This window comes from Elaeis guineensis, chromosome 5 (assembly GCF_000442705.2).
Source record: "Elaeis guineensis isolate ETL-2024a chromosome 5, EG11, whole genome shotgun sequence".
NCBI classification, from domain to species: Eukaryota; Viridiplantae; Streptophyta; class Magnoliopsida; order Arecales; family Arecaceae; genus Elaeis; species Elaeis guineensis.
Window position 1 is genome coordinate 10028579 of NC_025997.2, and position 24842 is coordinate 10053420.

The window sequence follows — 24842 nt, forward strand, 5'->3', positions numbered from 1 at the left end:
CTTTCATAACAATCATACAAGCTTTAAAAAATCAAATCTCCATTTAATAGTAGATTCAATTAGGGACCTCGTTAACAAAAGCAAAGGAACTCCATATTAATTCCTAAATCCAAAATTTCTAAATTATAAATTCACATGGATCCCTTAATCTGAAATAAATATAAATTAGATCTTTTATCTTAATCTAAAGATATCAATTTTTCATTAACAACCTCAACAATAATATCAGAAAATCTCTTGATCAACTTAGATACGAAATCTTTAAATTAAAATTTCATACACATTATGTAGTCTCCAAGAGACATAATAAGATCTATTATCTAGATCTAAAGATGATAATTAAAGATTCCAGTACGATGAATATTCTGCAACCTCATAATCGATTTCATCCATAAAAAATAAGTTTCTTTGCAATATCCTCAAATATGCATTCATCTTAATATGCCACTTTATATATGATCCACATACCAAGTTCAGTTTCGATAAATATTCTAATCAAGCATCATAAGAGACTTTCTTAGTCCATTCTGGAACAACATTTTATCATCAAATCTTTATCTTGTCAATAATAGTCAACTTCTCAACTAGAAGTAATATCATAGTATTATTCTCACATCGAATTTGAACTTACGATTCACTTGAATAACCAATGATCAATTAATAACCACAATGCACAATAAAATTTTAGGTCAATCCTTTTGTGATTACTTTCGATCAAAATCTAACTAATCATATCATGATCAATAGATAATCTTTCATATTTCAAATTCTATATGTCATAATCTCTTGTGATCCTTTCATACATAATCTCAATATTTAACCAAAAGTTCATAAAGATTTCTCCCACTACAATCATCAAAGATCTACACCATAATGTCTCTAGTGTCTATCTACTTATACCCATTCTATATCTGATTCTATATTTCATAATTCATCTACTTATGCTCTGATACCACTTTAATTGTCATGCCCCCGATCCGAGATTATGAATCGAGGGTCATGACAACCGCCGCATACTCATAGAAAACTCTTCCCTTAAGCATGCAAGACATCTTATCATGCTATTCTAAAACAACAGCAGAATAATTAGTCAATAATTTAAATCCAAAAAATATAACGACCTAAATTTTATCTTTAATATCTCAATAAATTCAACAATGATTCATAGGCCTTACATCAAATTCAATAAGACTTTCAACCTAAAATAAAAGTATAGGGATTCTGCTTCTGATCACTCTTCCATTCATATCTTGTATCATCTTAATTCCTCAACATCTGTAAAAATAGTAAAATAGGAGGTAATGAGCTAGACAGCCCAGTAAGCAATGATCACTTTTCAACAGATTTCATCAGATATTTAAGTAAATAATGATTTATAGAAAATAAGCATATAGAGTTCATCAATTCGAAATAAATTTCAATTATGCAACATAATTCATGCCAAATTCATTTTTTTTCGAAAATTCAAGTTTCTTTCCAGATTTCAATTTCTTTCGTTCTTAAATTTTTTTCGTCAACCATGAGCTATGACCATATTTTTCCTGTGGCAGGGACATAACACCGCGTATCTTCTTGCGATGAGCTGCGAATCATCTGGCAGCAAAATCTTTCGGAACTGCTGGTCTCTCTGGCGGTTTGTCGCTGGTTTCTCTGGCGACGTAAACCCTCAGGACAAATCAATTGCCAACGTATATGCCCCCATTGACAGGGTCATTTACATAGTCAGGTTGTCAATTCATAATGTTTCTTATATCATAATTCTTCATAAATCATATTTCATATTCTAATTTCGATAATAAAACATAAAATTATGTAGTATTAAAATCAATCAATATAATGCATCATGGAATCAATATGTTCAATCATGCTTCATCATAACATTTCAAATAAGATATTTTCATAATAAAATACCATTCATCCAATTCATGCATCGTTTCACAAATCATGTCAGAAAAATATATTATAATTTATCGATAAATCTAGAAAAAGTAAAATATTACTTACCTCGAATGCATTCCAATAAACTCACATAATTCTATAAATTTTTCTTTCAAAAATTCTGTTCGTAGATCATATCGCGATATCCCATGATCAAACATCCACAATTCTATACAGAATCAATTTCAATAATTAGAAAGAATACGAATATCATATTTCAACGGTTTAGATTGGGTCCGATCATCTAATTTTATCTAATCAAAATCTAATTAGGACCTAAATGATCCAAAGTTTGACTATCAGATCAAATCGGATTCGAAGTGATAGGACCGAGGTTTCTTCATCGATTTCATAAAATCAAGTAGAGAGAGAAAATCAGAGGAGAGAGAATTCATGAGGTACAATTCGAATTGATCAGGTGATACAATCCAACATTACGATTGGTCCAATATCTCGATTGGTGAAATCAACATGATCAAATCAAATCATGGCAAGATCGAAATCATGGATGATCAAATCTAAAGATTCATGGTCTGATCAAGATGGGTGCCAGTACGCTGTCTGACAATCATGGATCAGGATTCTTCATTAGAATCAGATCAGAATTATCAAAAGAAATTTCTTCATTCACTAACCTTTTTAGAGAGAGAATCAATCAAGAGAGAGAATATTTTAGAGAGAGAAAAATCTAGAGAGAGAAAACTCATCTTGAATTCTTCAGACAATATGATTCAACAAATCCGATCGATCAGATCAAATCATGCTAAGATTATCATGTGGATAATTTAATAAAATTATAAAAATTAAAATATTAAAAATACTTAATCTGATCAAAGTGGGTGTCGGTGTACCGTCCGACGATCACAGATCAAAAATCCATCATGAGGATCATTTAAATTCATCATCATTCTTCTTAAAATTCTAAAAATCTTAGGAGAGAGAAATAATCTAGAAGAAGGATTTTAGAGAGAGAAAGTCTAATTCTAGAGAGAGAAAATACTAGTTCAGGCTGAAAAAAGAGAGGGAAGAGAGAAAAACTCTCTTTCTCATATTTTATTATTTATATCATTATTTATTAATTAATTTATTTTATTTTTTTTTCTTTTCTTTTTTCTTTTTTTCACAAAAGAGAGAGGAGAAAATCCTATTTATTATTATTATATTATTTTTCTTTTTTTTTCTTTTCTTTTTCTTTTTCTTTTCTTTTCCTTCTTCTTCTTCCCGTGGGTTCCTTTGGGCCGAAACAGGAGATCTCACAATCCCCTGTTGGCTGACCGACCAGCGGTGCAACTGGTGTGGGCGGCCGTCGGTAGGAGGGGGGCGACCCAACGACACTAGGAGGGCCAAACCGATGGTCGGTGGTGATCACCGACGTCGGAAAAAATGGTAAAAAAATAAATAAATAAAGGTTCTTCCGCAACAAAATCCGGCGACTCCGGTCACCGATTAGCGTGCACACAGGCATGGAAAGAAAAGGAGAGAAGAGAGGAAGGGGAGGAGGCTTACCTCCGATGCCGGCGAGGCTTTTCCGGCGAGCAATTGGACGGGCACAGGGACGGGTCTCCGAGATGGTTTTCCAGCGATTGTCGCCGACTGGATCTCAGATCTTTGGTGGAAGGGAGAGAGGAGGGATCTCCTCCTTAAATAGAGCCGGAGGGAGCTCTTTTTCGATTCCGATTGGGAGCCGGTGAGAGGAGGAAGAAGACCCCCTTTGGGAGTTCTTCTCCTCTATTTTTCTTTTTTTTTTTTCGTTTGGGCTTTGGCTGATTCTGGACTGGGATTGTTACATGGACTGGGCCATCACAATTACTTTTCTAATTATTTCCAAACTACCGACCACCTCTCTTTTTTTAGGCTGCAACAATACAATTGAAATCAGCAACAAGGCAATTTCAAGGAGGGGCTTCTTATAGGATTTTCATTCCCACTCGAAACCCAAAATGCATCCTTCCCCAGTGATCCTAACCAGACGAAGGTCAAGTCCGTATGCAACATACTTTTGATTGCCGGTCCAAAGACCATGCAAACATACAAAGCTGATAACGAGCTGCATCTTGAACCAAACACAAATCTCAGAAGTTCCCTTTCGAGGATGAGTTAGGTCACATTATGGATCAAATACTAAAATATTAATATCTATATTTACTTTATTTGATAAGTAACGATGTGAATATGAATATTAATCGGATATAAAAATTTATATATATATATTTTAAATAGATATATAAAAATAAATAAGATATCAAAAATATAGATATAGATACAGATATAATTAAATATTTAATTTTTATAACTCTTATTATTATTTGGATGATAAATTAATAATATATTAGTCTGCTTGTCTATTTTTTTGAAAAATATATAAATATTATATAAAATTAAATAAGAATAAAAATAGAATGAGATATTGAGATATGGATCAGAAAATTGCTATCTATATTGATATTTTTTTAATAAAAATATTAATTAAATATTTAAATTTTTATTTATATTTGGATAGACTCTATAAAAAAAAAAGAGGATCTGCATAATATATCCGTGCCACTTTCCGTGTATCCCCGTCACAAGGTCCATCGAATCAAAGAATCTCGGCTCCACGTGGTGGATACGACGCAGGTGGACTTCAAGAATCGTGTCCAGTGCTACATTCAGCACCAATTTCATTCATGGCCAAGCCTAGTTCCGTTTCTCTTCCGTAATCGGCAGCCCCGTCGCGTTCGGTCCCGCTGCGCCCGGGACCTTGCTACTTTCCTCTTTCTCCCGGGAAAACGCTTCGCCTCACGATTCCGTCAGCCATTGCATCGGACATGGCGTTCGATTAGTGGCACAGCAATCGGATTAGCCCCAATACCCGCCAAGAAGTGCGCCAATATCCTCCTGCCACGTCGGACGGGAATGCAACGGTGAGTATATTGGCGCAGGATAGTCTTACAGTCACACCATCCCCCCATCCCCCCCCCCCTCCATTATAGCTTCTTGTTGCTATCCTTTCCGCTGGTCCTAATATGGCAAGAAGTGACGACCTCCTCTCTCCTCTCTATTAAACCCAAGAAAACAAGAGAAGAGGAGAAACCCTCGCTCTTTTATTTCTCATCTGGGTGCGAGAGAGAGAGAAGTGAGGGCACGATGAAGGAGGCGGATGTCTCGAAGCAGATCGAACAGATGGTTCGATTCATCCGGCAGGAGGCCGAGGAGAAAGCTAATGAGATCTCCGTCTCCGCCGAAGAGGTCTATGAATCTGGCGGCTCTCAATTTTAAACCATGTCTCGTTTCATGACACGAATCTTCTTTTCATTAATAAATTATGCTGCTTTAGTTTTTACTTATCTTTGTACATTGTAATCGCTTCATTGGATTAGGAGATTTTCGGATATTAGCGTGAGTTCTCCTTTCATTGGATAAAAGATGTCGAGACTATTCACTAGTAATGTCGTCGTAACAGACTGTCGCGGGCCGTTGTGACTGTTGCCATGTTTTGGAACAGACTATTAGTTCGCTGAAAATATTCCACAAAATGATTTTTGAATTATTATATTGCTTATCGGCCGTTAAAAAATATTACAGTGACATAGCACCTGATGCTTAACTAATTGTGTTGTGTATGCTTTATATTGGAATGTGTCTTCTGTTTTGATGATGATGTTGATAGTGCATATATTTTAGAATATTTTATTGAAAATAACATGTAATTTCATGAGCACCGGTTGTGTCAAATAATGGCTTTTGTGACTTATGACTGTTATTATGATCTTTTTGGCCAATCTGATTATCATGAAAACCCATAAGTCGATGGTCAAGTTCGAGTTTTGTGTCCCATCCATGGTTTGGAAAGAGGGCTAAAAAGATTGAGTTGGAGCCTAACCAGATTGATACAAATTTGGATCTTAATTCTATATAATCCTAACGTAGATACAAATTTTGTGAATCCATAATATGAAGCTTTCAGTAATGGTGACACCTTGATTAGGATAGACTAGCAAGCTTATCTATCATAGAATTCACATACTAAAGGGGCTTGTGCTCCTTTTCCAGGGAGACCATGATATCCCTGTTCTTGGGTACAAGATCTTGATATCCTTTATTTTTAATATGTTAAATGGATAAATGCAAAGTAGAAATTTTCCACTCAACTCTCTTATTTCTAGCATGCTATTCTTGGGCACCCGCTAATCCATCAGAATGTTGTCAGCTATGTGTTAAATTTTCCAGGATGCATCTTTTGTCAATCTAAAAGAAATACAAATACAAATTATTCTTGACATAAGTTTGAAATTTAAGAGGAATATATGCAAATTATTATTGATGATCCTTGAGTTTTAAATAGGTTTTTTTTTTGTTTCTGTAGGAATTCAACATAGAGAAATTAAAGCTTGTTGAAGCTGAAAAGAAAAAAATTCGGCAAGAGTATGAGCGAAAGGAAAAACAGGTGGAAGTTCGTAGAAAAATGTAAGTTGATGCTATTCACCCTTGTAGACTCTATTAAAAAGGCAATAAGAGGGCTTCTGTTGTTGAAGCCATTGCTAATGGCAGCGCATAGCAGCTAATAGGAAAAGCAAGATTTACCACTGCAGCTTTGTGCCTTGGGCTTCAATATAATATGCTGATGCTAACTTTCTAAACACCTGGTTTCTTTGTGCCACTGGATATCGGCCACTTTACTGATATCATGGAGTCAACTTTCTTGGCAGTGAGTACTCAATGCAGCTAAATGCATCACGTATCAAGGTTCTGCAAGCCCAAGATGATCTGGTTAATTTCATGAAGGACTCTGCCAGCAGGAAGCTTTTGCAGGTTTCTGATGATTCAAAGACTTATGGAATGCTTCTTAAAAATCTGACGGTACAGGTACGCTGTAAGCATCTTCTTTGTGCATTAAAATGGGACTATTTCTGATGGAATAGTTGTATTTCTTAAATAAAGGTACATAATACAAGCTTGATTGATGTTTTACTCTTCCTCAATTTCATGTTAAAAAATTTTGATCTACTGTTAGCATTAAGTGTTCAACTCTTACAATTATTGCCAATAAATGTTGTTAAATGGTCAACTACTTGAGACAGTTTTGTATATTCAGATTCTTATGGTTTTCTAGGGAGATTTTCTTTTGGGTACTATGAGTTTAAGTTTCTATATGTGTAGTCTTACAAAGCAACATAATAAGTCACATATTATATGGCAATTCCGGCATTCTTGGATATCCTAGATCAGCAATATAGTAAATATCGTGGTGCTTGGATATCTTAGATGTGAATCCTAATATTTTGGAGTTACAAGAATATGTCAAGTATGTCCATCTTGCAAATGTTTCTTGTTGTATTGAGGGGTTTCTCAGAAGGTGCTCTTCTTAGTTGGCTCATATTTTTAGAATACTGTTGAATTTTGAGGATAAGGCTGCTTGGTTACATTACATGGAACTCTTTGTTGCTTCCTAAGTATTTTATATAGTATTTTTTTGGTTTGTTAGTCATTCGTATATTTCAATTTCCTTAAGTGGAAATTTTTGTGGAATCATAATCTGGTGCAAAGTGAAAGAAAACACTCATTTGATGAAATGATGTGCATCATACCTTTCATCTGAATATAAACAAATAATATTTTTGCTTAAACTTTTATAAAGATTAAGAAATTCAAGAAGGGCTACTGATCTTCAATTCTAACTTGGATTGGATAAATGCTGTCAAGCAATTTGACAAAGTGTGAAAAAATAGATGGGTCTGCTAGATAACTAATGGAAGAATATTCAATGTGGGTCCAAATTCTGAAGAATACTTGTGGTGGTGGAAGAAAAGATGGAGGTCAATTTATGTGGTTCCTTTCTTCGAAGACAAATCTGTCTGGTACAACCAAGTGCATTTATGCGGGTAATTCCTGTTACATAGTTCATGATTAGAGTATGTCAGTGAATTAAGTTGTGGCTTCACCTATTATATAATGAGCTGTGTTCATAAAAGAAAAAAAATTAAAGTCCCATGTTTTCAAGAAAAATAAAATTTTGAAGAATGTAAATTAGTCAAATCTTTCGTCTTTGTTCATAATCCTAGGCTCTCCTAAGATGATTTATTAAGGCCTTGATCCACACACTGAACCAAAAAAAAAAATCATGAGAAAAAACTAAAATTCAGTTGTACTTATTGGTGTGATTATTGGATATTGCAGAGGTTTGAGAAATGTAATTTAGATGCACTGGCTAAAATGGCTATTAAGATGTTCAACCTGAGATGATAATGATGTGGAGAGTTATAAATCACACCTATGAGAACTCACTTTTTGGAAGTTGATTAGTTGCATAATGCCTGCACTAGCAGTGGCTTATGCTCCCTAGAGCTCTGCAAGTGTAATGGACAATCTACTTTCTGATACAGAGGAGGCCTCCTGCCTATGATAGGTAGTGATGGTGGGCCTACATGAAACATAAAACATGTTTCTGAGATTCTTGAGATAAAGAATATAAATATTTTGATGGTGGGCCTATGACATAAATTTCTTATTAAATTAAATAACATCAGTGTTAAAAAATGCTGGCCCAATATATCAGGCTTCTGCTATTGCAGGGTCTGGGGAGGGTCAGATTTACACAGCCTTACCCATGTATGAAGATGTCGTTTCTATATTTTCCTCTAGGTGACAATGGAACAACCTTTTCATGTGCCAAGGCCCAACGCGATCTCGCCTTAGGGAGAAGAATTCAGGGAAGATGAGTAGAATGTTTGTTTTAAGTATATGAAATGACAAAATATAGAAGAGGTGAAGGACCTGAAGCAAGGTTTGCTGTATCGGTACCGGACGGCGTGCCGGTGCCGGACTGGTACGGTACGGTATCGGTACCATACCGTACCGACACACGATATGCCTAGGTGTACTAGTCCGGTACCGGTACACAATATTTTTTTCGATTTTCATTTTTTTTTTTTTGATTTTTGAAGTTAATAATTGATAAATACAACCTCAATATGGCATTATATTGCATATTATTGATATATTTGGGTTCAATTTGGAGTTAGGTTGCGGTATAAAGACTCTTGATCTAAAATTTCAAACATATATTTATTTACATTATATTTCAACTATGTCATCTTAAAACTAAAGAAAAAATATATAAAATACGCATTAAAATATATCTAAATATTTAAGTACAAAGCGCAATAACTGATATACGAACCTTAAGATGTACTCTGCATTTAATTTCTTGTCGAGTGTCTGTGACGCTCGTAGATGTCTGGATCATCAACATAGTCTGAAGGGACATTAATCTAATCCTTTAGCCAAGCTGCACCGTACTTTCGAATATTCATCATCCCATAAGGCATCCTCTCTGGATTGTAAGACATCTCAGATCTCTCGTTAAAATTATGATTCTGAGAAGTATTCTCGAGATGATGGTACAGTTGTGGAGGAGACCATCCAAATATGCCAGTAGCAAAATCTGATCCGTAAGATGCTCCAGGCTGCATAGGATAGTAATCACTAGAAGATGATGCCTCGGATGCACCATATGCATATGGATCATAAGGTGGCTGTGGATAATAGGATCCATAATGCAAGGATGATCTAGATACATCCATGGACCCTACTCCACGTGCAAGATTGTCCGTAGCTGCATCATGTGCTGGACGACCTCTAGGAGCCCGTCGTCTATATGAAATCGGCTTCCCACGATCTCTACCGACTCATCCACCATGATCTCTATCCTGTGTGACATGCGTAAACTGAGACTCACCGATGAATCGAATATCACCCTGTGGCTGTATATCATAAACGGTGGTCTCCTGTCTTCCAGTTCCTCCCCGATCATCAGATCCATTGCTACTACTACCAGTATCATCATCACTCTCTCTGGTGTCCGTATCTGAACCAGATAGCTCCTGTACTCTCGAGGATGGTGTACGTACAACTGTCTTTTTCTTCCCTCCTTGTGCCCCTCTATGACTGAGTTTTCTGTGATTGGGAGGATGGATGCCTTCTTACTGGCTGCCGAAAGGATCGTCTATACATCTGTCGCTCGAATCTCTGGAAAGATGTATCGGATAGCGAGTCATGTGATGAATGAGTTCCTTGTGTCCCCTCAGACTGTGGCTGATCAGCTGGAATCCTATATAAAATATTTTTTTTCTGCCCATTGCCCTGGATCCACCCTGATCTCCCTCGCCACCACACTAGTTGGTCGTGGAGGGGATCCTAGCTCATCAAGCTCTGGCTCCTGCTGCTGACCTGCAAGCCATCCGATGATCGGATCGTCATCTTCGTCGGCATAATCATCCAGCGTCGGATCAGTGTACTTCAACTGAACTTCTTCCTGAATACATTTTAGCCTCAACCTCAGATTGTAGTGAACAACGAGATCGTCGAGGCATTTGTGTCAGACGATTTCTCTGTTTGCTGTGGATAAGGGCGAAAGTGGATCAATTACGCTCACAGCCACTAGCAGAGATCGTCTGAGAAAAAATACGGACAGTCATATGTCTCAAATTTTCTGCTGACATTCCAAAATGAATCCACCATTCAGCTACAAAAGCAAAATTACATATCAAATTTGATGATATTATTAAGCAAAATTACATATCAATCTACATTGCTCATTATTGATATGTAATTTATCTGGATTTATCTGCTTTTTGCTTACGACAGCTGATGGAACTCCAAAACTATCTGATCCCTCTCTAAACTGTTTCGTCTGAAAAAAATATATTTATTATTTATAAATATATCAGATCGAATTCAGTTGAATAATTACATCTGTTTTAAACTAGCATATCTCTTGCAGACACAACGACGTGATTTCTGGATCGGGCACCATCTTATATATGACATTGCGAAGAGCAGCAAGAAGCTCGCTATCCATATCTATCCCCGGAATAGTATACTGAAATCTTGGATTCAAGTAATAAGCTGCAGATAAATTTCAAGATTGATTAAGCACAATTTTATTTTCATGCTTTGAAAAAATATTTTAAAATATTTTTGAATCCAAACTTACTAGCTAGATGCAAATCTCTGCCCATGTGATAGTCCCAACGGTGCTCAATAATGTTAATAAATTTTTGAGCATGCTTGGGATCATTCTCACTGATCTATTTTTTTGCCCTCTCCATCATGTAATATAGGAAGCCCATCTGGGGGTATCTCTCGCTGTCCACGACGCGAAGCACCTCATATAAAGGCTTGATAGCCTTCACTATCTTCTCAGCCCGCTGCCAAAATGATGATTCGTCACCAAGTTCTCCACATGACTTCCATCAGTGTCGGCCTCGCATATCTGCTCTCCTGCCACTCGGCACTGACAAACATCTGACGTAGGGCTGTTTTCTTCTGAAGAAGACTATCAAGTGCTATGTAGTTGGTAGCAAACCGTATGATACCCGGTCGTAAGATCTCTCCCTCAGTATACGTCCGCATCAATGAAAGAACCCATGTGTGGTTGTAGATGAATCTAGTAATGGTCTGGGCAATCTCCACTACCTGCTGCACCCTGTGAATCTTTCCGATATCCATCAATATAAGATCAATGCAATGTGCAGCACATGGGGTCCAGTATATCTGCGGTCGCTGCTCCATCAGCAACTCCCGGCAGCCTTATATTGTGGTCCGTTATCTGTGATGACCTGCACGACATGCTGCTCACCCACTGAATCAATCACCTCCTCCATCAGACCAAGGATATATGTGGCATCATGCATCTTATCTGAAGCATCGATTGATTTGTGAAAAAATATTTTTCTATCACAGTATGTCAAAAAATTAATGATGCTCCACCTAGTAGGATCTGTCCAACTATCACACATCACTGTCAGACCGTATGTAGGCCATTTATTTTGTAAGAAGCAATCCATCTCTGCAGATCCTCCTTATTGCTGTCAAGAAGCTGACCATAGATGTCCTTAGGTTCTGGAGGATCTACACTCTGGCCAGCAGCCTCTATGGCTGAAATAGCAGATCGGTAGTAAGGAGTGGCTGCTGTATTTGCTGGAATATGGCTGAAATGAAACAATGGTCCAATAGCTCGCCACATATCCTTCTTCTTATCTTTTTTCAGCATACTGTCAATTCTCTGCTGCTTTGAATCTTTGCTGGGCAAAGCATGTGGATCCAAATCCTGAATGCTGGCTCCTGCTGGAATATTTCTGGAGGATCTCATCCTACTGCCAAAAGCTTCCAACAAAAAAGACATGCTGCATCTGCTCCCTCTACCACCAGGCTCTCTGACTGAGGTAGTCCTCCTAACTCGAATTCTTCCCTATCAGTCGCTGATTCAGATCCTGATTCATAGCATGATGGTCCGAATCGCTCTCTGTACCCGGCCATCTCCTCCTGCTGGTACTGATCCGCCAAGCTCGCTTGAATGGCAGCCTCAATCTGTACCTCATCATCTGGAGCAGAAGCCTCTTCTGACTCTCTAGAGTGATAAGAAGGTGGCTCTGCAGCTCGACGGTCTACTTTGGTCTTTTTCTGCTTTGCTCTTTCCTTCGCTGCTTTCGAATCGACAAAGTACTTTTTCATCAATTGTCGGACATCTTGTGGATATTTCCGACACATGGATACATCAGGATAACCACCAGCCAGATGCTGCTTCAACCTAGTCATCACTCCTCCCTTGAACTGTGTTGCACCATTTGCATCTCCAATGAGGTTGAGCCGAGAGCATCTCGCTATGATCCCAACCGATGTCACGCTCTGGATCTTTCTTCTTACTCATTTCTGCAGGTATAACAAAATACTAATTATTTCGAATTACCTGTAATATAACACTAATTACATATATTTTTTATTTGATAATATTTTTTACTATTTAAATATTTACAAAAAGAATTTCAAAAAAATCTAAAGTTAGATTCAAATATTTCAATTGTTTTGAATCATTCTAAACATTATTCTCAATTGCAAAACTAACACTGATTTTTTATTTTTTTAGTTTTTTAATAATTTTTATATAAATAAATATATACTATAAAATAGCTGATTAATTAAAGTGAACGAACGTCATGCTCTAATTTTTTTTCTTATAAATATATGCAAGTACAACAAAACACGATAGTTTAACGATAATTAAAATAATTATATATAATTTTAAAATAATTTTAATAATTATTTTAAAACTCATAAATTCAAAATAAATATGTTATATGCTTCAAATAATATTTTTAAATTAACTAAAATATAACACTATTTTTATATATTTTTTATTTTATAATTAATTTTTTTAATTTAAATAATTAAAAAATATTTTTTTAATTTTAAATATTTGAAAAAAAAATTGAAATTAGATTTAAGTAGCTTGAATCATTCAAAACATGATCCCCAAACTCTGATTTTTTCCCCAAAATTTAATTTTTTTTAATTTTTAAATAATAAATATTTAAAAATATTTTAAAAAATATATAATTAACGAAAATTAACAATTTTGATGTCATCATATAGATCTTTCAAAGATCTATCACATATAATTAAATCATCCCAAAATCATAAGATTTTGGCATGATTTTCTCTTATTTTCATTCTTTCTCATTCTTATCCTATTTTTAACAACAAAAATAAAAAAAAATATTTACTAAGAAAATAACATATTATCTTACCTCCAGCCAAAGATCAGCCTCTCCTCGAACCACTCCTACATTTTGACGGAGTTTTTTCCTTTTTTTCTAATTTTTCGGAGGTCTCAACGGTTTCGTTGAGACCTTCATAAGCTTCGGGTCCTCGGGAGTTCTCTGAGACTTCTCAGAGAACTCTAAATAGGCTCAATGATTTAAAAGGTCTCCGACCCCACCCCCCTCCCCCCTCCCCACTTTATGCATATGGGCATGTCGGCACGGTTCGGTTCACGCCGAATCAGACCGAACCGATCCATACCGTCCGATTTTGGGTGCTATGAAAACGAACCGGACCGAACCGAGCGGTTCGGTGCGGTTCGGGGAGTTTTTCGAAAAAAAGGTCCGAACCGGACCGGTAAAGTACCGGTCCAGCTCGGTACGCCTCGTATCGGGCGGTTCGGCCCGGTACGGCGAACCCTGACCTGAAGGTTGTAAGAAGTCTTTTTATGTTAGTAATTTCAGCTTGCCTGGTAGTTCTTAATCAAGTAAGATTAAGGCTGAGATCCTTTGGCAATAAGTGTTCACTTTTTCCCATGTCTGTTTTCAGAATGAATTTAATGATTGGATTGTTGTATTGCAATTTCAGAGTTTACTACGCTTAAAGGAGCCAGAAGTATTGTTGCGTTGCAGAAAAATAGATCATGAATTGGTTGAATCCATCTTGGAGGAAGCAAAGCAAGAGTATGCAGAGATAGCAGAAGTTCATCCTCCAGAAATTACTATTGATGAGCGTGTGTATCTTCCACCACCTCCAGCTGATTATGAGGATCATGGTCTTTTCTGGTAATACCTAGCTGCTGATTATGCGTTGGTTCAGCAATATAGAGTTTAAATGCAATGTCCGTTAAAAGTATTAAGTAGCATTTGCCTTTTTAGTTTGACTATGGGACCCTTCAGGGTTTTCCTGCATCCAACTCCATTTGAATCTAAGTGGTGGTATAACTGGATCTCGATGTGCTTCATGATTGCCACTTGGAGGATTCTAAAAGCTGATATTTGCCCCTATCATTCTTCCAAGTTTCAACATAACCTAAATTCCAGTTTTAAAGATTTGTGCTTGCTGTCAGTCCTTGCTAGATTAAAATTTTTAGACAGTAAACTTCAAATTTAAAGATAGGAAGTTGTGTTTGCCTTATGATCATGGACAGTAAAAAATATTTTTTTTAGCTTAACATACTAAAATTAGCTTTGAGGTGTCGTACTGCACTATATGCTAGATGCTGCCTTTGTTTAAATAACACAGTTCTCTTATGATTTCTCTGGAATGAAAAGTCATTTTCAATGTCCAAATTGATTTATTTCACCATGTTACAATTTCCATAACTTTCCTGTCATAGTTCATTAGCAATTTTTGTAGTTTTTAAGCTTATGATTACAACATGGGCTTCTATCTGTTAATGCAATTTACATAATCTTTCTGTATGTTCTTTCTCTTTAATAGCTCCGGAGGTGTTGTTTTGGCTTCACAAGATGGGAGAATTGTCTGTGAAAACACACTAGATGCCAGATTGGATGTTGTTTTCAGACAGAAACTGCCTGAGGTATGTCCTGGGATTGTCAATTATTAGTGATGTCTTTGTGGCAAACAATACAAATTTCAAACCTATTGAATGTGTATGGCACAAATTTTTAGCAATCCATTAGTGACTTGGTTGCCATCAAATTCAGCTGTTAACCCAACTTTCTGCTCCGGTGGTCTGTTCTCTTTGAAGTACTGTAAATTCAGAGTTGCCTATAGATTTTTTCTATGAAAAAAAAATAAAAGCAGCCTCTAAATGCAGTCAGTCTGTTGGCTTGAATTTTGGTGTGCGATGCATTTGGCATTCAGATGGGTTTGTTCACTCTTCGTTTTCATTGGTTCTGCATTAGATATGGTATCTTTAATAAGTGACACTGGATTATTTTTATTACTTAAAAAAATACATTGAGCTGAAATGTGTGGTACAATTTTCTCCATTGTTTGCATTATGTTCATTTTTTTGTTAATAAATACTATACGGTGTTTTCTTGCAGATCCGGAAGCGCCTTTTTGAAAAATTTGCCACCTGATTAGCCTGTATCTGCCCTATCATCTGTAATAAGAGATCCCATGCGCTCTCTCAAACTTCTGGTGTATTATCAAAAGGGTAGAGAATTTATAGTTAATACATATTTTACTGCAATTGGTTTCGCCATGTGGTCTTGCTCGTTTGCAAGTCCATGGGTGGTCTGTTGTCAGAATAAGGACCCTTCAATTCCCTTGTGTGTGGAAGAGGGCACAAATCACCAGTTGGATGCCATTGCTGCATCAGTTGTTTTGCTTGAGATGTTTTGATCACTGGTAGAACTGGAGGCGAAAATTTATATATTGCTTGTGGCTCTTCAATCTTGGAATCAAATGTTTTTTCTGTTGCAAGCATTTAAACAAACTCTCCGATGATGCAACTATTAAATTTAGATAAAATTAACAAGGTGCAAATCCATATTATTTCTTCGAGAGCAAATAAAATCTCTCAGATGATGCAGCTACTTAAGTTGAATGAAGAATGTTCTCAAGCGTAATTTTTTCCAAGAATGTGCTATGGAGCAAATTAGTTCAAAACAATGTCAAGATCATGGGATTCTTGTTAACATATTACTACCTAATTCATCAGACTAGGAGCATGATTACAAGTTGTATCACGGATTTAATGTATAGGTAAGTAATTGTCGTCGGAGGCATACCTAAACCCAATTTTTTCACATCTCTCGTGCAAGGCGAGCATTTGCAGGATAGAACGACTGGTCGTATCAGGGGAGTAGAGATGTCAGGAATTACGCAAGTTTCAAGCTTGTTTGACTCAATTATGGGAGGGGAGGGTAACCGAGGACATTCCTCTAGATCTTAAAAGAAAATTCTGACCAAAAGACATTAAAAAAAACAATCCTAAACTAACACTCACTGTTATGTTGCCAGTTTACATGAATTTTCCTCATCTCTGAATATTTCTATTACATAAAAAGAAAATTCATGATGCTTGCGCCTTTCCTGCAGGTTGATACCTGAGTCCTTGTCATTTTAGTTGTTGCAGTGCCGTGCCACTGGAATCACATTAACACATTCAACTTGGATTGATCGGGTAGTGAAATCACCAGAATGATAACATGATATAGCACCATGCAGAACAAAACTACCTCTAGATTCACAACGAAGTAACATACTATATCCTTGAGTCAAGATCGCATGAACAAATTAGAAACAAGCTTAAGAAGTTGCAAAAATCCCAATATTTTGTGACTGTATTTATTGAATGCTTTGTATGCTTTAATGCTTCATAAGTGATCATAAAACCATTGTCCCGGTGACGGATAAGAAAAACGAGACAAGAAAAACCTTTTCAGGCTTCTTCGGCCGAAGCCTTTGTGATATGATCGGACATTCTGTTCTCTCACAAAGGAGCATGTTGTCGTTTTGTATCCGGAAAAAGAAGAGAAAAATGGCACAACAAGAACATCCATCACTTCTATGAACCACCTTTTTCTAGCATCTCAGCCTCACGGCGTTTTCTTTCTTCCTCTTCAAGTGCCCTTTCTTTTTCCTCATGTAGCCTTCTTTCTGCCTCCTCTTGCTCTCTGATTGCATCTTCTTCCTCCTCCTTTTGATCTAGATCTTCAAACTCCTTCTCTGCAGCCATTGCTTTTACTATGGGGTCCCTTAGTTCAGATATCAACCCCCCACCAACTTGGTATTCTTTCTCGTCCCCAGCTAGAAACAGCCGCTGATCAGGCCCTGATGCCATTGGGATATCAACTGCAAGTAGTTTCATGTCGTGCTGCATCAAATTACATCATTTCAGGTTAAAATGTTATTAGATAACTGGGCATAAGGAACTTGAATATTTAGCTGGCAATCTCTTTATTGGATGGATATTGGTATTTTGTAGCAAATGATACAGGTTTAACCTGCACTTGTCTGAAATTGTTTATCTAAACTGAATCCCTTCCAATGCCATCACCATCTGCCACCCACTTTTGTGAAACAGCCAACAAAGATGGTGAAAGACTAAACAAGCTTCTTTAGAGTGACTAATATATGTATGCCTCTCTCTTTAAAATCTTAAATGTACTACTAGAAAAACAGGCAAATTTGGTGATTCCTTGCCAATTCAAGAGACATGAAAAAAAAAAGTACAGAAAGAAAATGCTAAGGAATACACATCTACATCTCAGTATGGGCCCTCTACATGGGATCCATATTTCCTTTAAAATTATCCTCTGTAAAGAAGTATAATGTGCAACAATATGCAATAGAATACACACCACAAGGAGCAGGTGATGGAAGTGACTGCTTAACCAAATCAAAAACATTTGAGATCTAACTTCTCATTAATTCATACATTTGCTACTATTTTGTAATCACCCAATAGGGTTAGATTCATAAATTAAATAGTAGGGTAGAATTGATATTCTGTGGTTGTACATAGAAGTTCAATGGTAGAAATTCCAAATATTAATAGATTATCTTTCTGTGTAGTGTTAGAAAGATGTAAAAAGTTACCTGGCCTTTTTTCTTCTTGACCTCAACACTTACTAGTCCCCTCCTTTCAGATCCTTTGATGGGGAAAATGAGGAAACACCGCTTGCCACCAAACTTAAGCTTAAAGTTCTTCAATCTAGGTCCACCTCCAGACATAACATAAGCTCTCACATCTGTCCCAGTTAGAGGGGCACCCATCACCTCTAGAATACCAGCAGATGTGTTCAACTTCCTCATTGCCATCCTGTAAATTTTGTCTGGATTGATAGTGAATCTTGAACGAAGATACAAGCCCTAGAAAAAGCAAGAAGAAGCTTAAATCAATGTTGGAGTCATGCTGCTATCCGGAAATGACATAGCTGCAGCCAGAAATCTAGAAATTATATCACATCATCTCAAGGTGTTAGACGAAAAGGCCTCCATAAATTTGTTCATGCATACTTCTATAAGATCAGAGAAAAAATATTGAAGAAACCACAGTCTTCTACCATGTAACAGAAATATTACATTGCCCTGATACTGGTATTTCAAGGCTCAAATTTTTGATGCACTAGCAAATACCAACCTAGATAAAATTTACTGTCTCAAGATGTATAAAGGGGAACATTGAACTATTTCAACCACTATTACACAATGAGAAGGCTTAGCATATTCCTTTAACAGTTACTTTAAATAATCCAATTTAGATTTACCAAAAACAATACAAACCTCTAATACACAGTTATTTCTCTGTCACACACAAGTAATTTTATGAGTTTCATGAGTACCATCAGATTGCCTATCGCTTAGAAGACAGTGTTCCTCCACAATAAAAAAGAAGGAAAGATGAAATCACATTGTCATGTACATGGCCAAGTGAATTAATGTAAGCAAGCAAGCTGCACCATCCCTATTAAAAGCAAAGAAATGAGAAGACAAACAGCAACCAATATTCCAGGTACTAAATTTGGCATCAATAACTTATTTTTTTTTTTTAAAAAAAAAAGCAAAGTCATCAGAATATCATTGAGATCATGAAATGTAGTAAAGGCGGGATTGATATCAACACCAAAAGCCTTTACCAAGGTTCACAATCGTGGTATTTGACCCCCATTGGCACCACATCATTACACTGTCAGTATGCTCGGTATGGGGTTAGTTTGGTGTATTGACACTTGGTATGCCCTGTGTACGGAGTGTTGGTTCTGTTTGAGTACAGTACGATATGCCCCGTATGGAGCAATATGCACCGGTACAGCGAATCTTAGCCTTTAGCAGCTTGGCAAGTTGGACAAAATTGGCACAGGATTCATGTCGACAATATCATCCAGAATCCGTGCACCAAATAGACTAGTGCATCCAGGGAGCATATGTTCCTTTTGACTTTGGAGATGTGAAAGAGAGCACATGTGGAGATCTCTAGCCACTAGTCTTTAGAACAGGGGAGAAATATTTATGATTGATCGATATGTTTGAGTTCCATTGAAAGTTTGATATAGGTGAGCTATCCAGAACTGTGAGCACCCTGAATGTTAGAAGAAGTACAGTGGGTAGTATCTAGCATTTGCTAGTCATCGAGGCCATGAAGGAGTTGAACAAGGTGATGTCATGGCATAGAGCTAAGATGCGAGTTAAGAAAGGCATGCTATGCTAGCCTTTCAATATGATGAGATTGTATTTTATTCTTTAAATATGTAGCCGGATTCTTGCTTAGTAGGTCGATGGAATCTATAAAACAATTTTTTTAGCCAAGCATGAGATAACCAGCAAGTTCTCTTTGTAATTTAGGGTATGCATTGGCACCTCAAATTTCATGTAACTTCTGTTTCTTTTAATATTTTTGCTAGGGCCTTATCATATAACTGAGAAAGGAAGCACAAAGAATAAGAAAATGATAAAAGGAATCAACTGTAAAGGATGCACACAATATCACATCCAAATCATAATGATAACTGTCTATTAACCATGCTCCAGTGTGCCCATGTAGGCACAAAAAGTATCAGTTGTATTCTACTGAAAAACAGATATAATAAACTTCTATATTTTCCATGGATGTGAGGTCCAAGCCCCACGCACAGATCCAACAGCTTGCTGATCATATCTTTCTCAGCCTACGAGACATGTAAGTACAATTAATTTTTCCCACCTCCTGCTCAGCACTGAAAAATCTCATTTTCCACTTTTCAGTTATCCAGGGGGTGGAAAGAAAAGTTAGGGGGAAACAGTCAAATAAGAAAATTTATAGGAAAGAAATATCACAAAGGACATATCAAAGTGGAGGAAAAAGAAAAGAAGCATATCAAGCCTTACCACTCTGCAATCAACCGCAAGCAAGATAAAATTCAAATTGCGTGCACACCGATGGAGACCATCATTTTTCCTTAACTTGAGTCAAACTCACCAGTTTTATACCAGTTTTGAGTTGAATTTTAGGGACCTAGATAACAAGCACATTGTATTATGCCTCTGGAATTAGGTAGATAATAATAAAGAAGGGAGATGTTCTTCTAATTATAATGCAAAGAAGTGGTTGAAAGACATGGTACAGGAATAGAACAAAGGGAGACACTTGCAGGAATTGTATTATCAGATGTGTGGGTTGTTAAGTTCTCAAACTTGTGACTAGTACCCATGGCATACATGCTAATAATGGCTAAAAAGCCCTTGACATACTATGATCAGACCACCTTTGTATTAGATTTTTGTGGTGAGGTCTCATTTTCACCTGTGATTAACCATCGCATCATCCAAACTTGATCCCAAATGAGTTGCACCACTGTTTGGGCCTATCAGTTTGCCATTCCATCTAAAACCAACTTCATAGTCAAGTTCAATTAGCAATCGAGCTTCTAGTATTAGAGGTCCAACATAAAAATCAGAAGTTGAGATACCAGAATCCTTAAGTTATTTTCATGCACACTCAAGTGCCTATAAGGATGATTATTTGAGTTGTTCACATAGATGACACTCATGCATACTGACAAAAATAATATACTCTCTACGGAAACAGCATAGGGTCGCCCTAGGTTCCAAGTGTTAGCCCGTGTCAAGCCAGTACTGGCACTTGGCGCATGTCAACAGAAGACCCATTTATTATTTTTATAGTATTTCTTAAATTAAAAAGAATATTATGTCCCTTATCCTTTTTATAAAAAAAAAAAAAAAAAATCAGCACATCTTGGCACATCCTAGGCTGTGTCCAATAAGCCAGAAGCACTACCACTTGAGTCCTTGAAGTCACTAATCCACAGAATTCAATCAGGAGAGAAGCATGTAATTAAACGTCCAACATAGACTGCAATTGCGCTGAGAGCATTCAGCGATCTATCAGCTCAGAAAGAGATCTTGATTTTCATGCCTCTCCTCTCAAGACAGCATTTCAAAGCTTGAATTGTGAATGGTTCAAGCAGATCCAATTTCCATTTCTCCAAATTACGATGAATGTTCCATGCTTGAAAGAAACAATGAAACAGTGTAAGAAAACTCCCATCCCTAAGATTAAATATAACTCATGGGAATCAGGAAAAGGAAAGAAACAAAGAAGATAACATTCCTAAATCCCCATACAAAGTATTCTGTACTAATGAACCCAAAGACCTTCGCATTTTTATCTCCCTTCACCCCTAAAAATGATCATCTAATAGTTCATCACTTTTTGTCTTTTAAATGCCATATCACAAGATTGAGGGAAGCAAATAGGGTACTCTGCACCTTCAAGTCAAGTTGTACCAAGTGATGCTCTTCATCCAAGCTTCAACTCTATCTCTTCCAATGAAGCCATTCACTGCAGCACTATGATCTTTTACTGAACACTTAGAACAAACTGAGCAAACAACATGGAGAAATAAAAGATTGCACCTAACTCATATTTCTTGCACTTGATACAAAATCCTGTTTTAGACTCTACTCACAATAACCAAAAAAAAAAACATTGTGCAGAGTTTCTAGACCACTTTATCCATCTGCATATTCATCTAATATCAAAGAGAAATCATGGATTGTATACACTTGGAAATCGACATGTTCATTAGACTTCTCTGTATCCAGTTTATTTGCAAAGCTTATACTTCCAAGTCCTTAATGTTCTCTATTAACAGGAAAAAAACTGCACAAATGCATCATCAAGAAAAGAAAAGAAAATAAAATAAAATAAAAGAAAAGGAAAGAAAAAAAAAAACATTTGTTTCTTTGAAATATCGACAAAAATATGGCATACTAGATAAGAGTCTAAAACATTTAATTCAGAAACATAGGAAGCATTCACATAGCAACTCAAGCATCTTAAAGTACTCTAGAAATTATAACTTTCATTCAATTATGGAGAAACAGCACTGAATCGCCATAGACAAGCATAGCATCTATGATTTTTTTATACAAACAATCTCACCACATAATATTGTTCCAAGTTTCAACACTTTACGTAACAAGATGATAAACGAAGTACTCACAGTAAAAGCTACCATGGCGGTTGCCAAAGCAAGGAACCCATACTTGGCCATGCCTTCCGAAAGCCCTACAAAAATGCTCGCAACTCCAAACATGATTCTCCAAAGTGCAATGCAGACGACTACTGCCCCAGCCCCCACAAGGACCAAGTAATTTCTCTTCCAAAATGCCTCAACCTGCAATCCAACTGCCTCACGGTACCGCGAGAATGCCGATGAAACAGCAGATAACGGCTTCTCAACCACCGATTTTCCAAAATTTCCATTAAACTTGACAGAATTGTAATTCTTAACTGAGAAAAACCTGTTTCTGAACCCATTCTCATTGATCCTACCAAGCCCCTTGATCCCACCAAGCCCTTTAATCCCAGAAGAAAAAGATGGCAACTTGGTAGGGTTTCCGGAGCTCATATGCCTCGAATTCGAAAATCCAGCTGGGAGATTCCCATAAGAGCAATTCCTGTTGAAGCTATTGAGCTGTGGAGAGCATGAATCGAACTTTGGCGAGCGGAAACGAGCAAAGATACCATTTTGAGATGCGGGTTTGGACAAAACCTCACTATAATAAGCTCCTCTCCAGATTCCTGAGGGCGACGGATGGTTGGAAGAGAGCTTGGAGCTCAGGTGCCTGGAATTGACGAACCTAGACTGGCCAGAAGAAATGGGGTTTGGGGACAAAGGGTTTGGATGGATGTCGTGGGAGCAGAGCCTTTGGAAGCCATGAATGATCCGTTGGGAGGGCTTTGCCATTGGAAGAGCAAAGCGAGAAGGAACTGAACGAACCAAGGGTTGCAGGAAGGGGAGGAGCGGGGGGAAGGGAGTGGGTTCAGAAGCCCGAGATCGGCGTCAATCGAAGCTCGATAGGTTAGGGAGCTAACGTTAGTGTTGAAATTACCGTCGAAGTCCTTGTCTTAGATTAAGTTACTGATAAGTTCTAAAATACATGCTTATAGTCGGCAATTCTTGCCGACTTCATTTTAAATGAAACATGTTGTGAGGAAATTAGTTCAAGTCCTTTCTTCATATATTATATTACTTATAAGTCTGCACGTTATGACGAGGACCTGTTTGAATATTTTAATAGGACCGAACTGAAAGTTTACGTAGGGACCAAGCCTATCGGCTCATCTAATTTTCATATTTAAGAATCTGTCCAAACCCAACCTAGATTGTAGGAAAAAAAATCTATCGAGATCTTTTTTTCTCCCCGTGGATTTGAGCTGGGTAAAGTTGTCACGTCCCCGATCTGAGATTGTGAATCGAGGATCATGACAACCACCGCATACTCATAGAAAATTTTTCTCATAAGCATGCAAGGGATTTCATCATGATATCTTACATATAAAGTTAAATAATTTTTTCAATTTTTAACAATCAAACCTTAGTTCAAATAACAAATCAAAACTCAGTGTCCAAAAGAAAAATAATTGTCTGACAAAGTCAACACTTAAAATAAAAGTCTTGAATCAATTCTGAGAAAATCCTAAATCAAATGAGCTAACTCCATCTCTAATCGCTCTCCCAATCGAAATCCCGTATCATGCTAATTTTCTGAATCTGTAAAGAAAAATATAAAACTCATCATGAGCTAAATAGCCCGGTAAGCAGTGTATACCTTTAATTGAATAAATCAGGCAATAATACTGTAAATGTTAGTTTACTGATAATAATAAAATCAATATGTAAATTCATGAAATCATAATCATACTATCAATCATATATAAAATTTCAATTCATCATAATTTCAAATTATGCTTATCATCTTAAATTTATCAATTTCTTAAGTTCTTCTTACCAACCATGACTATGATCATATTTTTCCTGTGGCAGGATCATAGTACCGCGTATCTGCTTGCGGTAGGCTGCGAATCATCTGGCAGCCAAATCCTTTGGAACCGTTGGTCTCGCTGGCGGTTTGTCGCTGGTCTCTCTGGCGACATGTCGCTGGTCTCGCTGGCGATATAAATCCTCATGACAATCAATTGCCAACGTATATGCCCCCATTGACGGGATCCTTTACATAGTCAGGTTGTCAAAATCATATCATCTTCCAATTCATATATTATTTTCAAAAAAAATATAAATAAATGATATTTGAGTCAAATCAATCATATCATTCTTTATGATCATACATCATCATAATAATTTTTCAACAATAACTTCAATCATAAATAATTTCAACAAATAACTTCAATTATAAATAATTTTAATAATTATTTTCAATCATAAATAATTTCAACAATTATTTTCAATCATAATTAATTTCAATAAATATTTTTAATTACAAGCATACCATGAATTTATTTAATTCAGAATTTATAATCTACCAGATAAATTCAATAAAAGTAAACACTACTTACCTCAAAAGAAAATCCAAACTAGGAATTCTAGAAATCTTGAAAA

At 36.6% G+C, this 24842-nt stretch overlaps 2 protein-coding genes across 4 annotated transcripts; one reads left to right on the forward strand and one right to left on the reverse strand.

The window, feature by feature from the left end:
* The first annotated feature begins 4686 nt into the window (after positions 1 to 4686).
* Positions 4687 to 15885, forward strand: LOC140858035 (V-type proton ATPase subunit E-like). 3 transcript variants are annotated; one of them, XM_073257461.1, is made up of 6 exons: positions 4687 to 4841; positions 6284 to 6384; positions 6627 to 6783; positions 14107 to 14303; positions 14962 to 15061; positions 15302 to 15463. In XM_073257461.1, the coding sequence occupies exons 3-6, from the start codon at positions 6637 to 6639 to the stop codon at positions 15446 to 15448; spliced, it is 591 nt and encodes a 196-aa protein (XP_073113562.1). In that variant the 5' UTR covers positions 4687 to 4841; positions 6284 to 6384; positions 6627 to 6636; the 3' UTR covers positions 15449 to 15463. The 3 variants fall into 3 exon arrangements, with proteins under 3 accessions (XP_073113562.1, XP_073113560.1, XP_073113561.1); XM_073257459.1 differs by lacking the exon at positions 4687 to 4841 and adding an exon at positions 4910 to 5166; XM_073257460.1 differs by lacking the exons at positions 4687 to 4841; positions 15302 to 15463 and adding exons at positions 4914 to 5166; positions 15534 to 15885.
* Positions 15886 to 16751: 866 nt separating this feature from the next.
* Positions 16752 to 23272, reverse strand: LOC140858034 (uncharacterized). Its single transcript, XM_073257458.1, has 3 exons — positions 22443 to 23272; positions 18037 to 18309; positions 16752 to 17311 (listed from the first exon to the last, which is right to left on the reverse strand). The coding sequence occupies exons 1-3, from the start codon at positions 23187 to 23189 to the stop codon at positions 17003 to 17005; spliced, it is 1329 nt and encodes a 442-aa protein (XP_073113559.1). The 5' UTR covers positions 23190 to 23272; the 3' UTR covers positions 16752 to 17002.
* Between the last annotated feature and the right edge of the window lie 1570 nt (positions 23273 to 24842).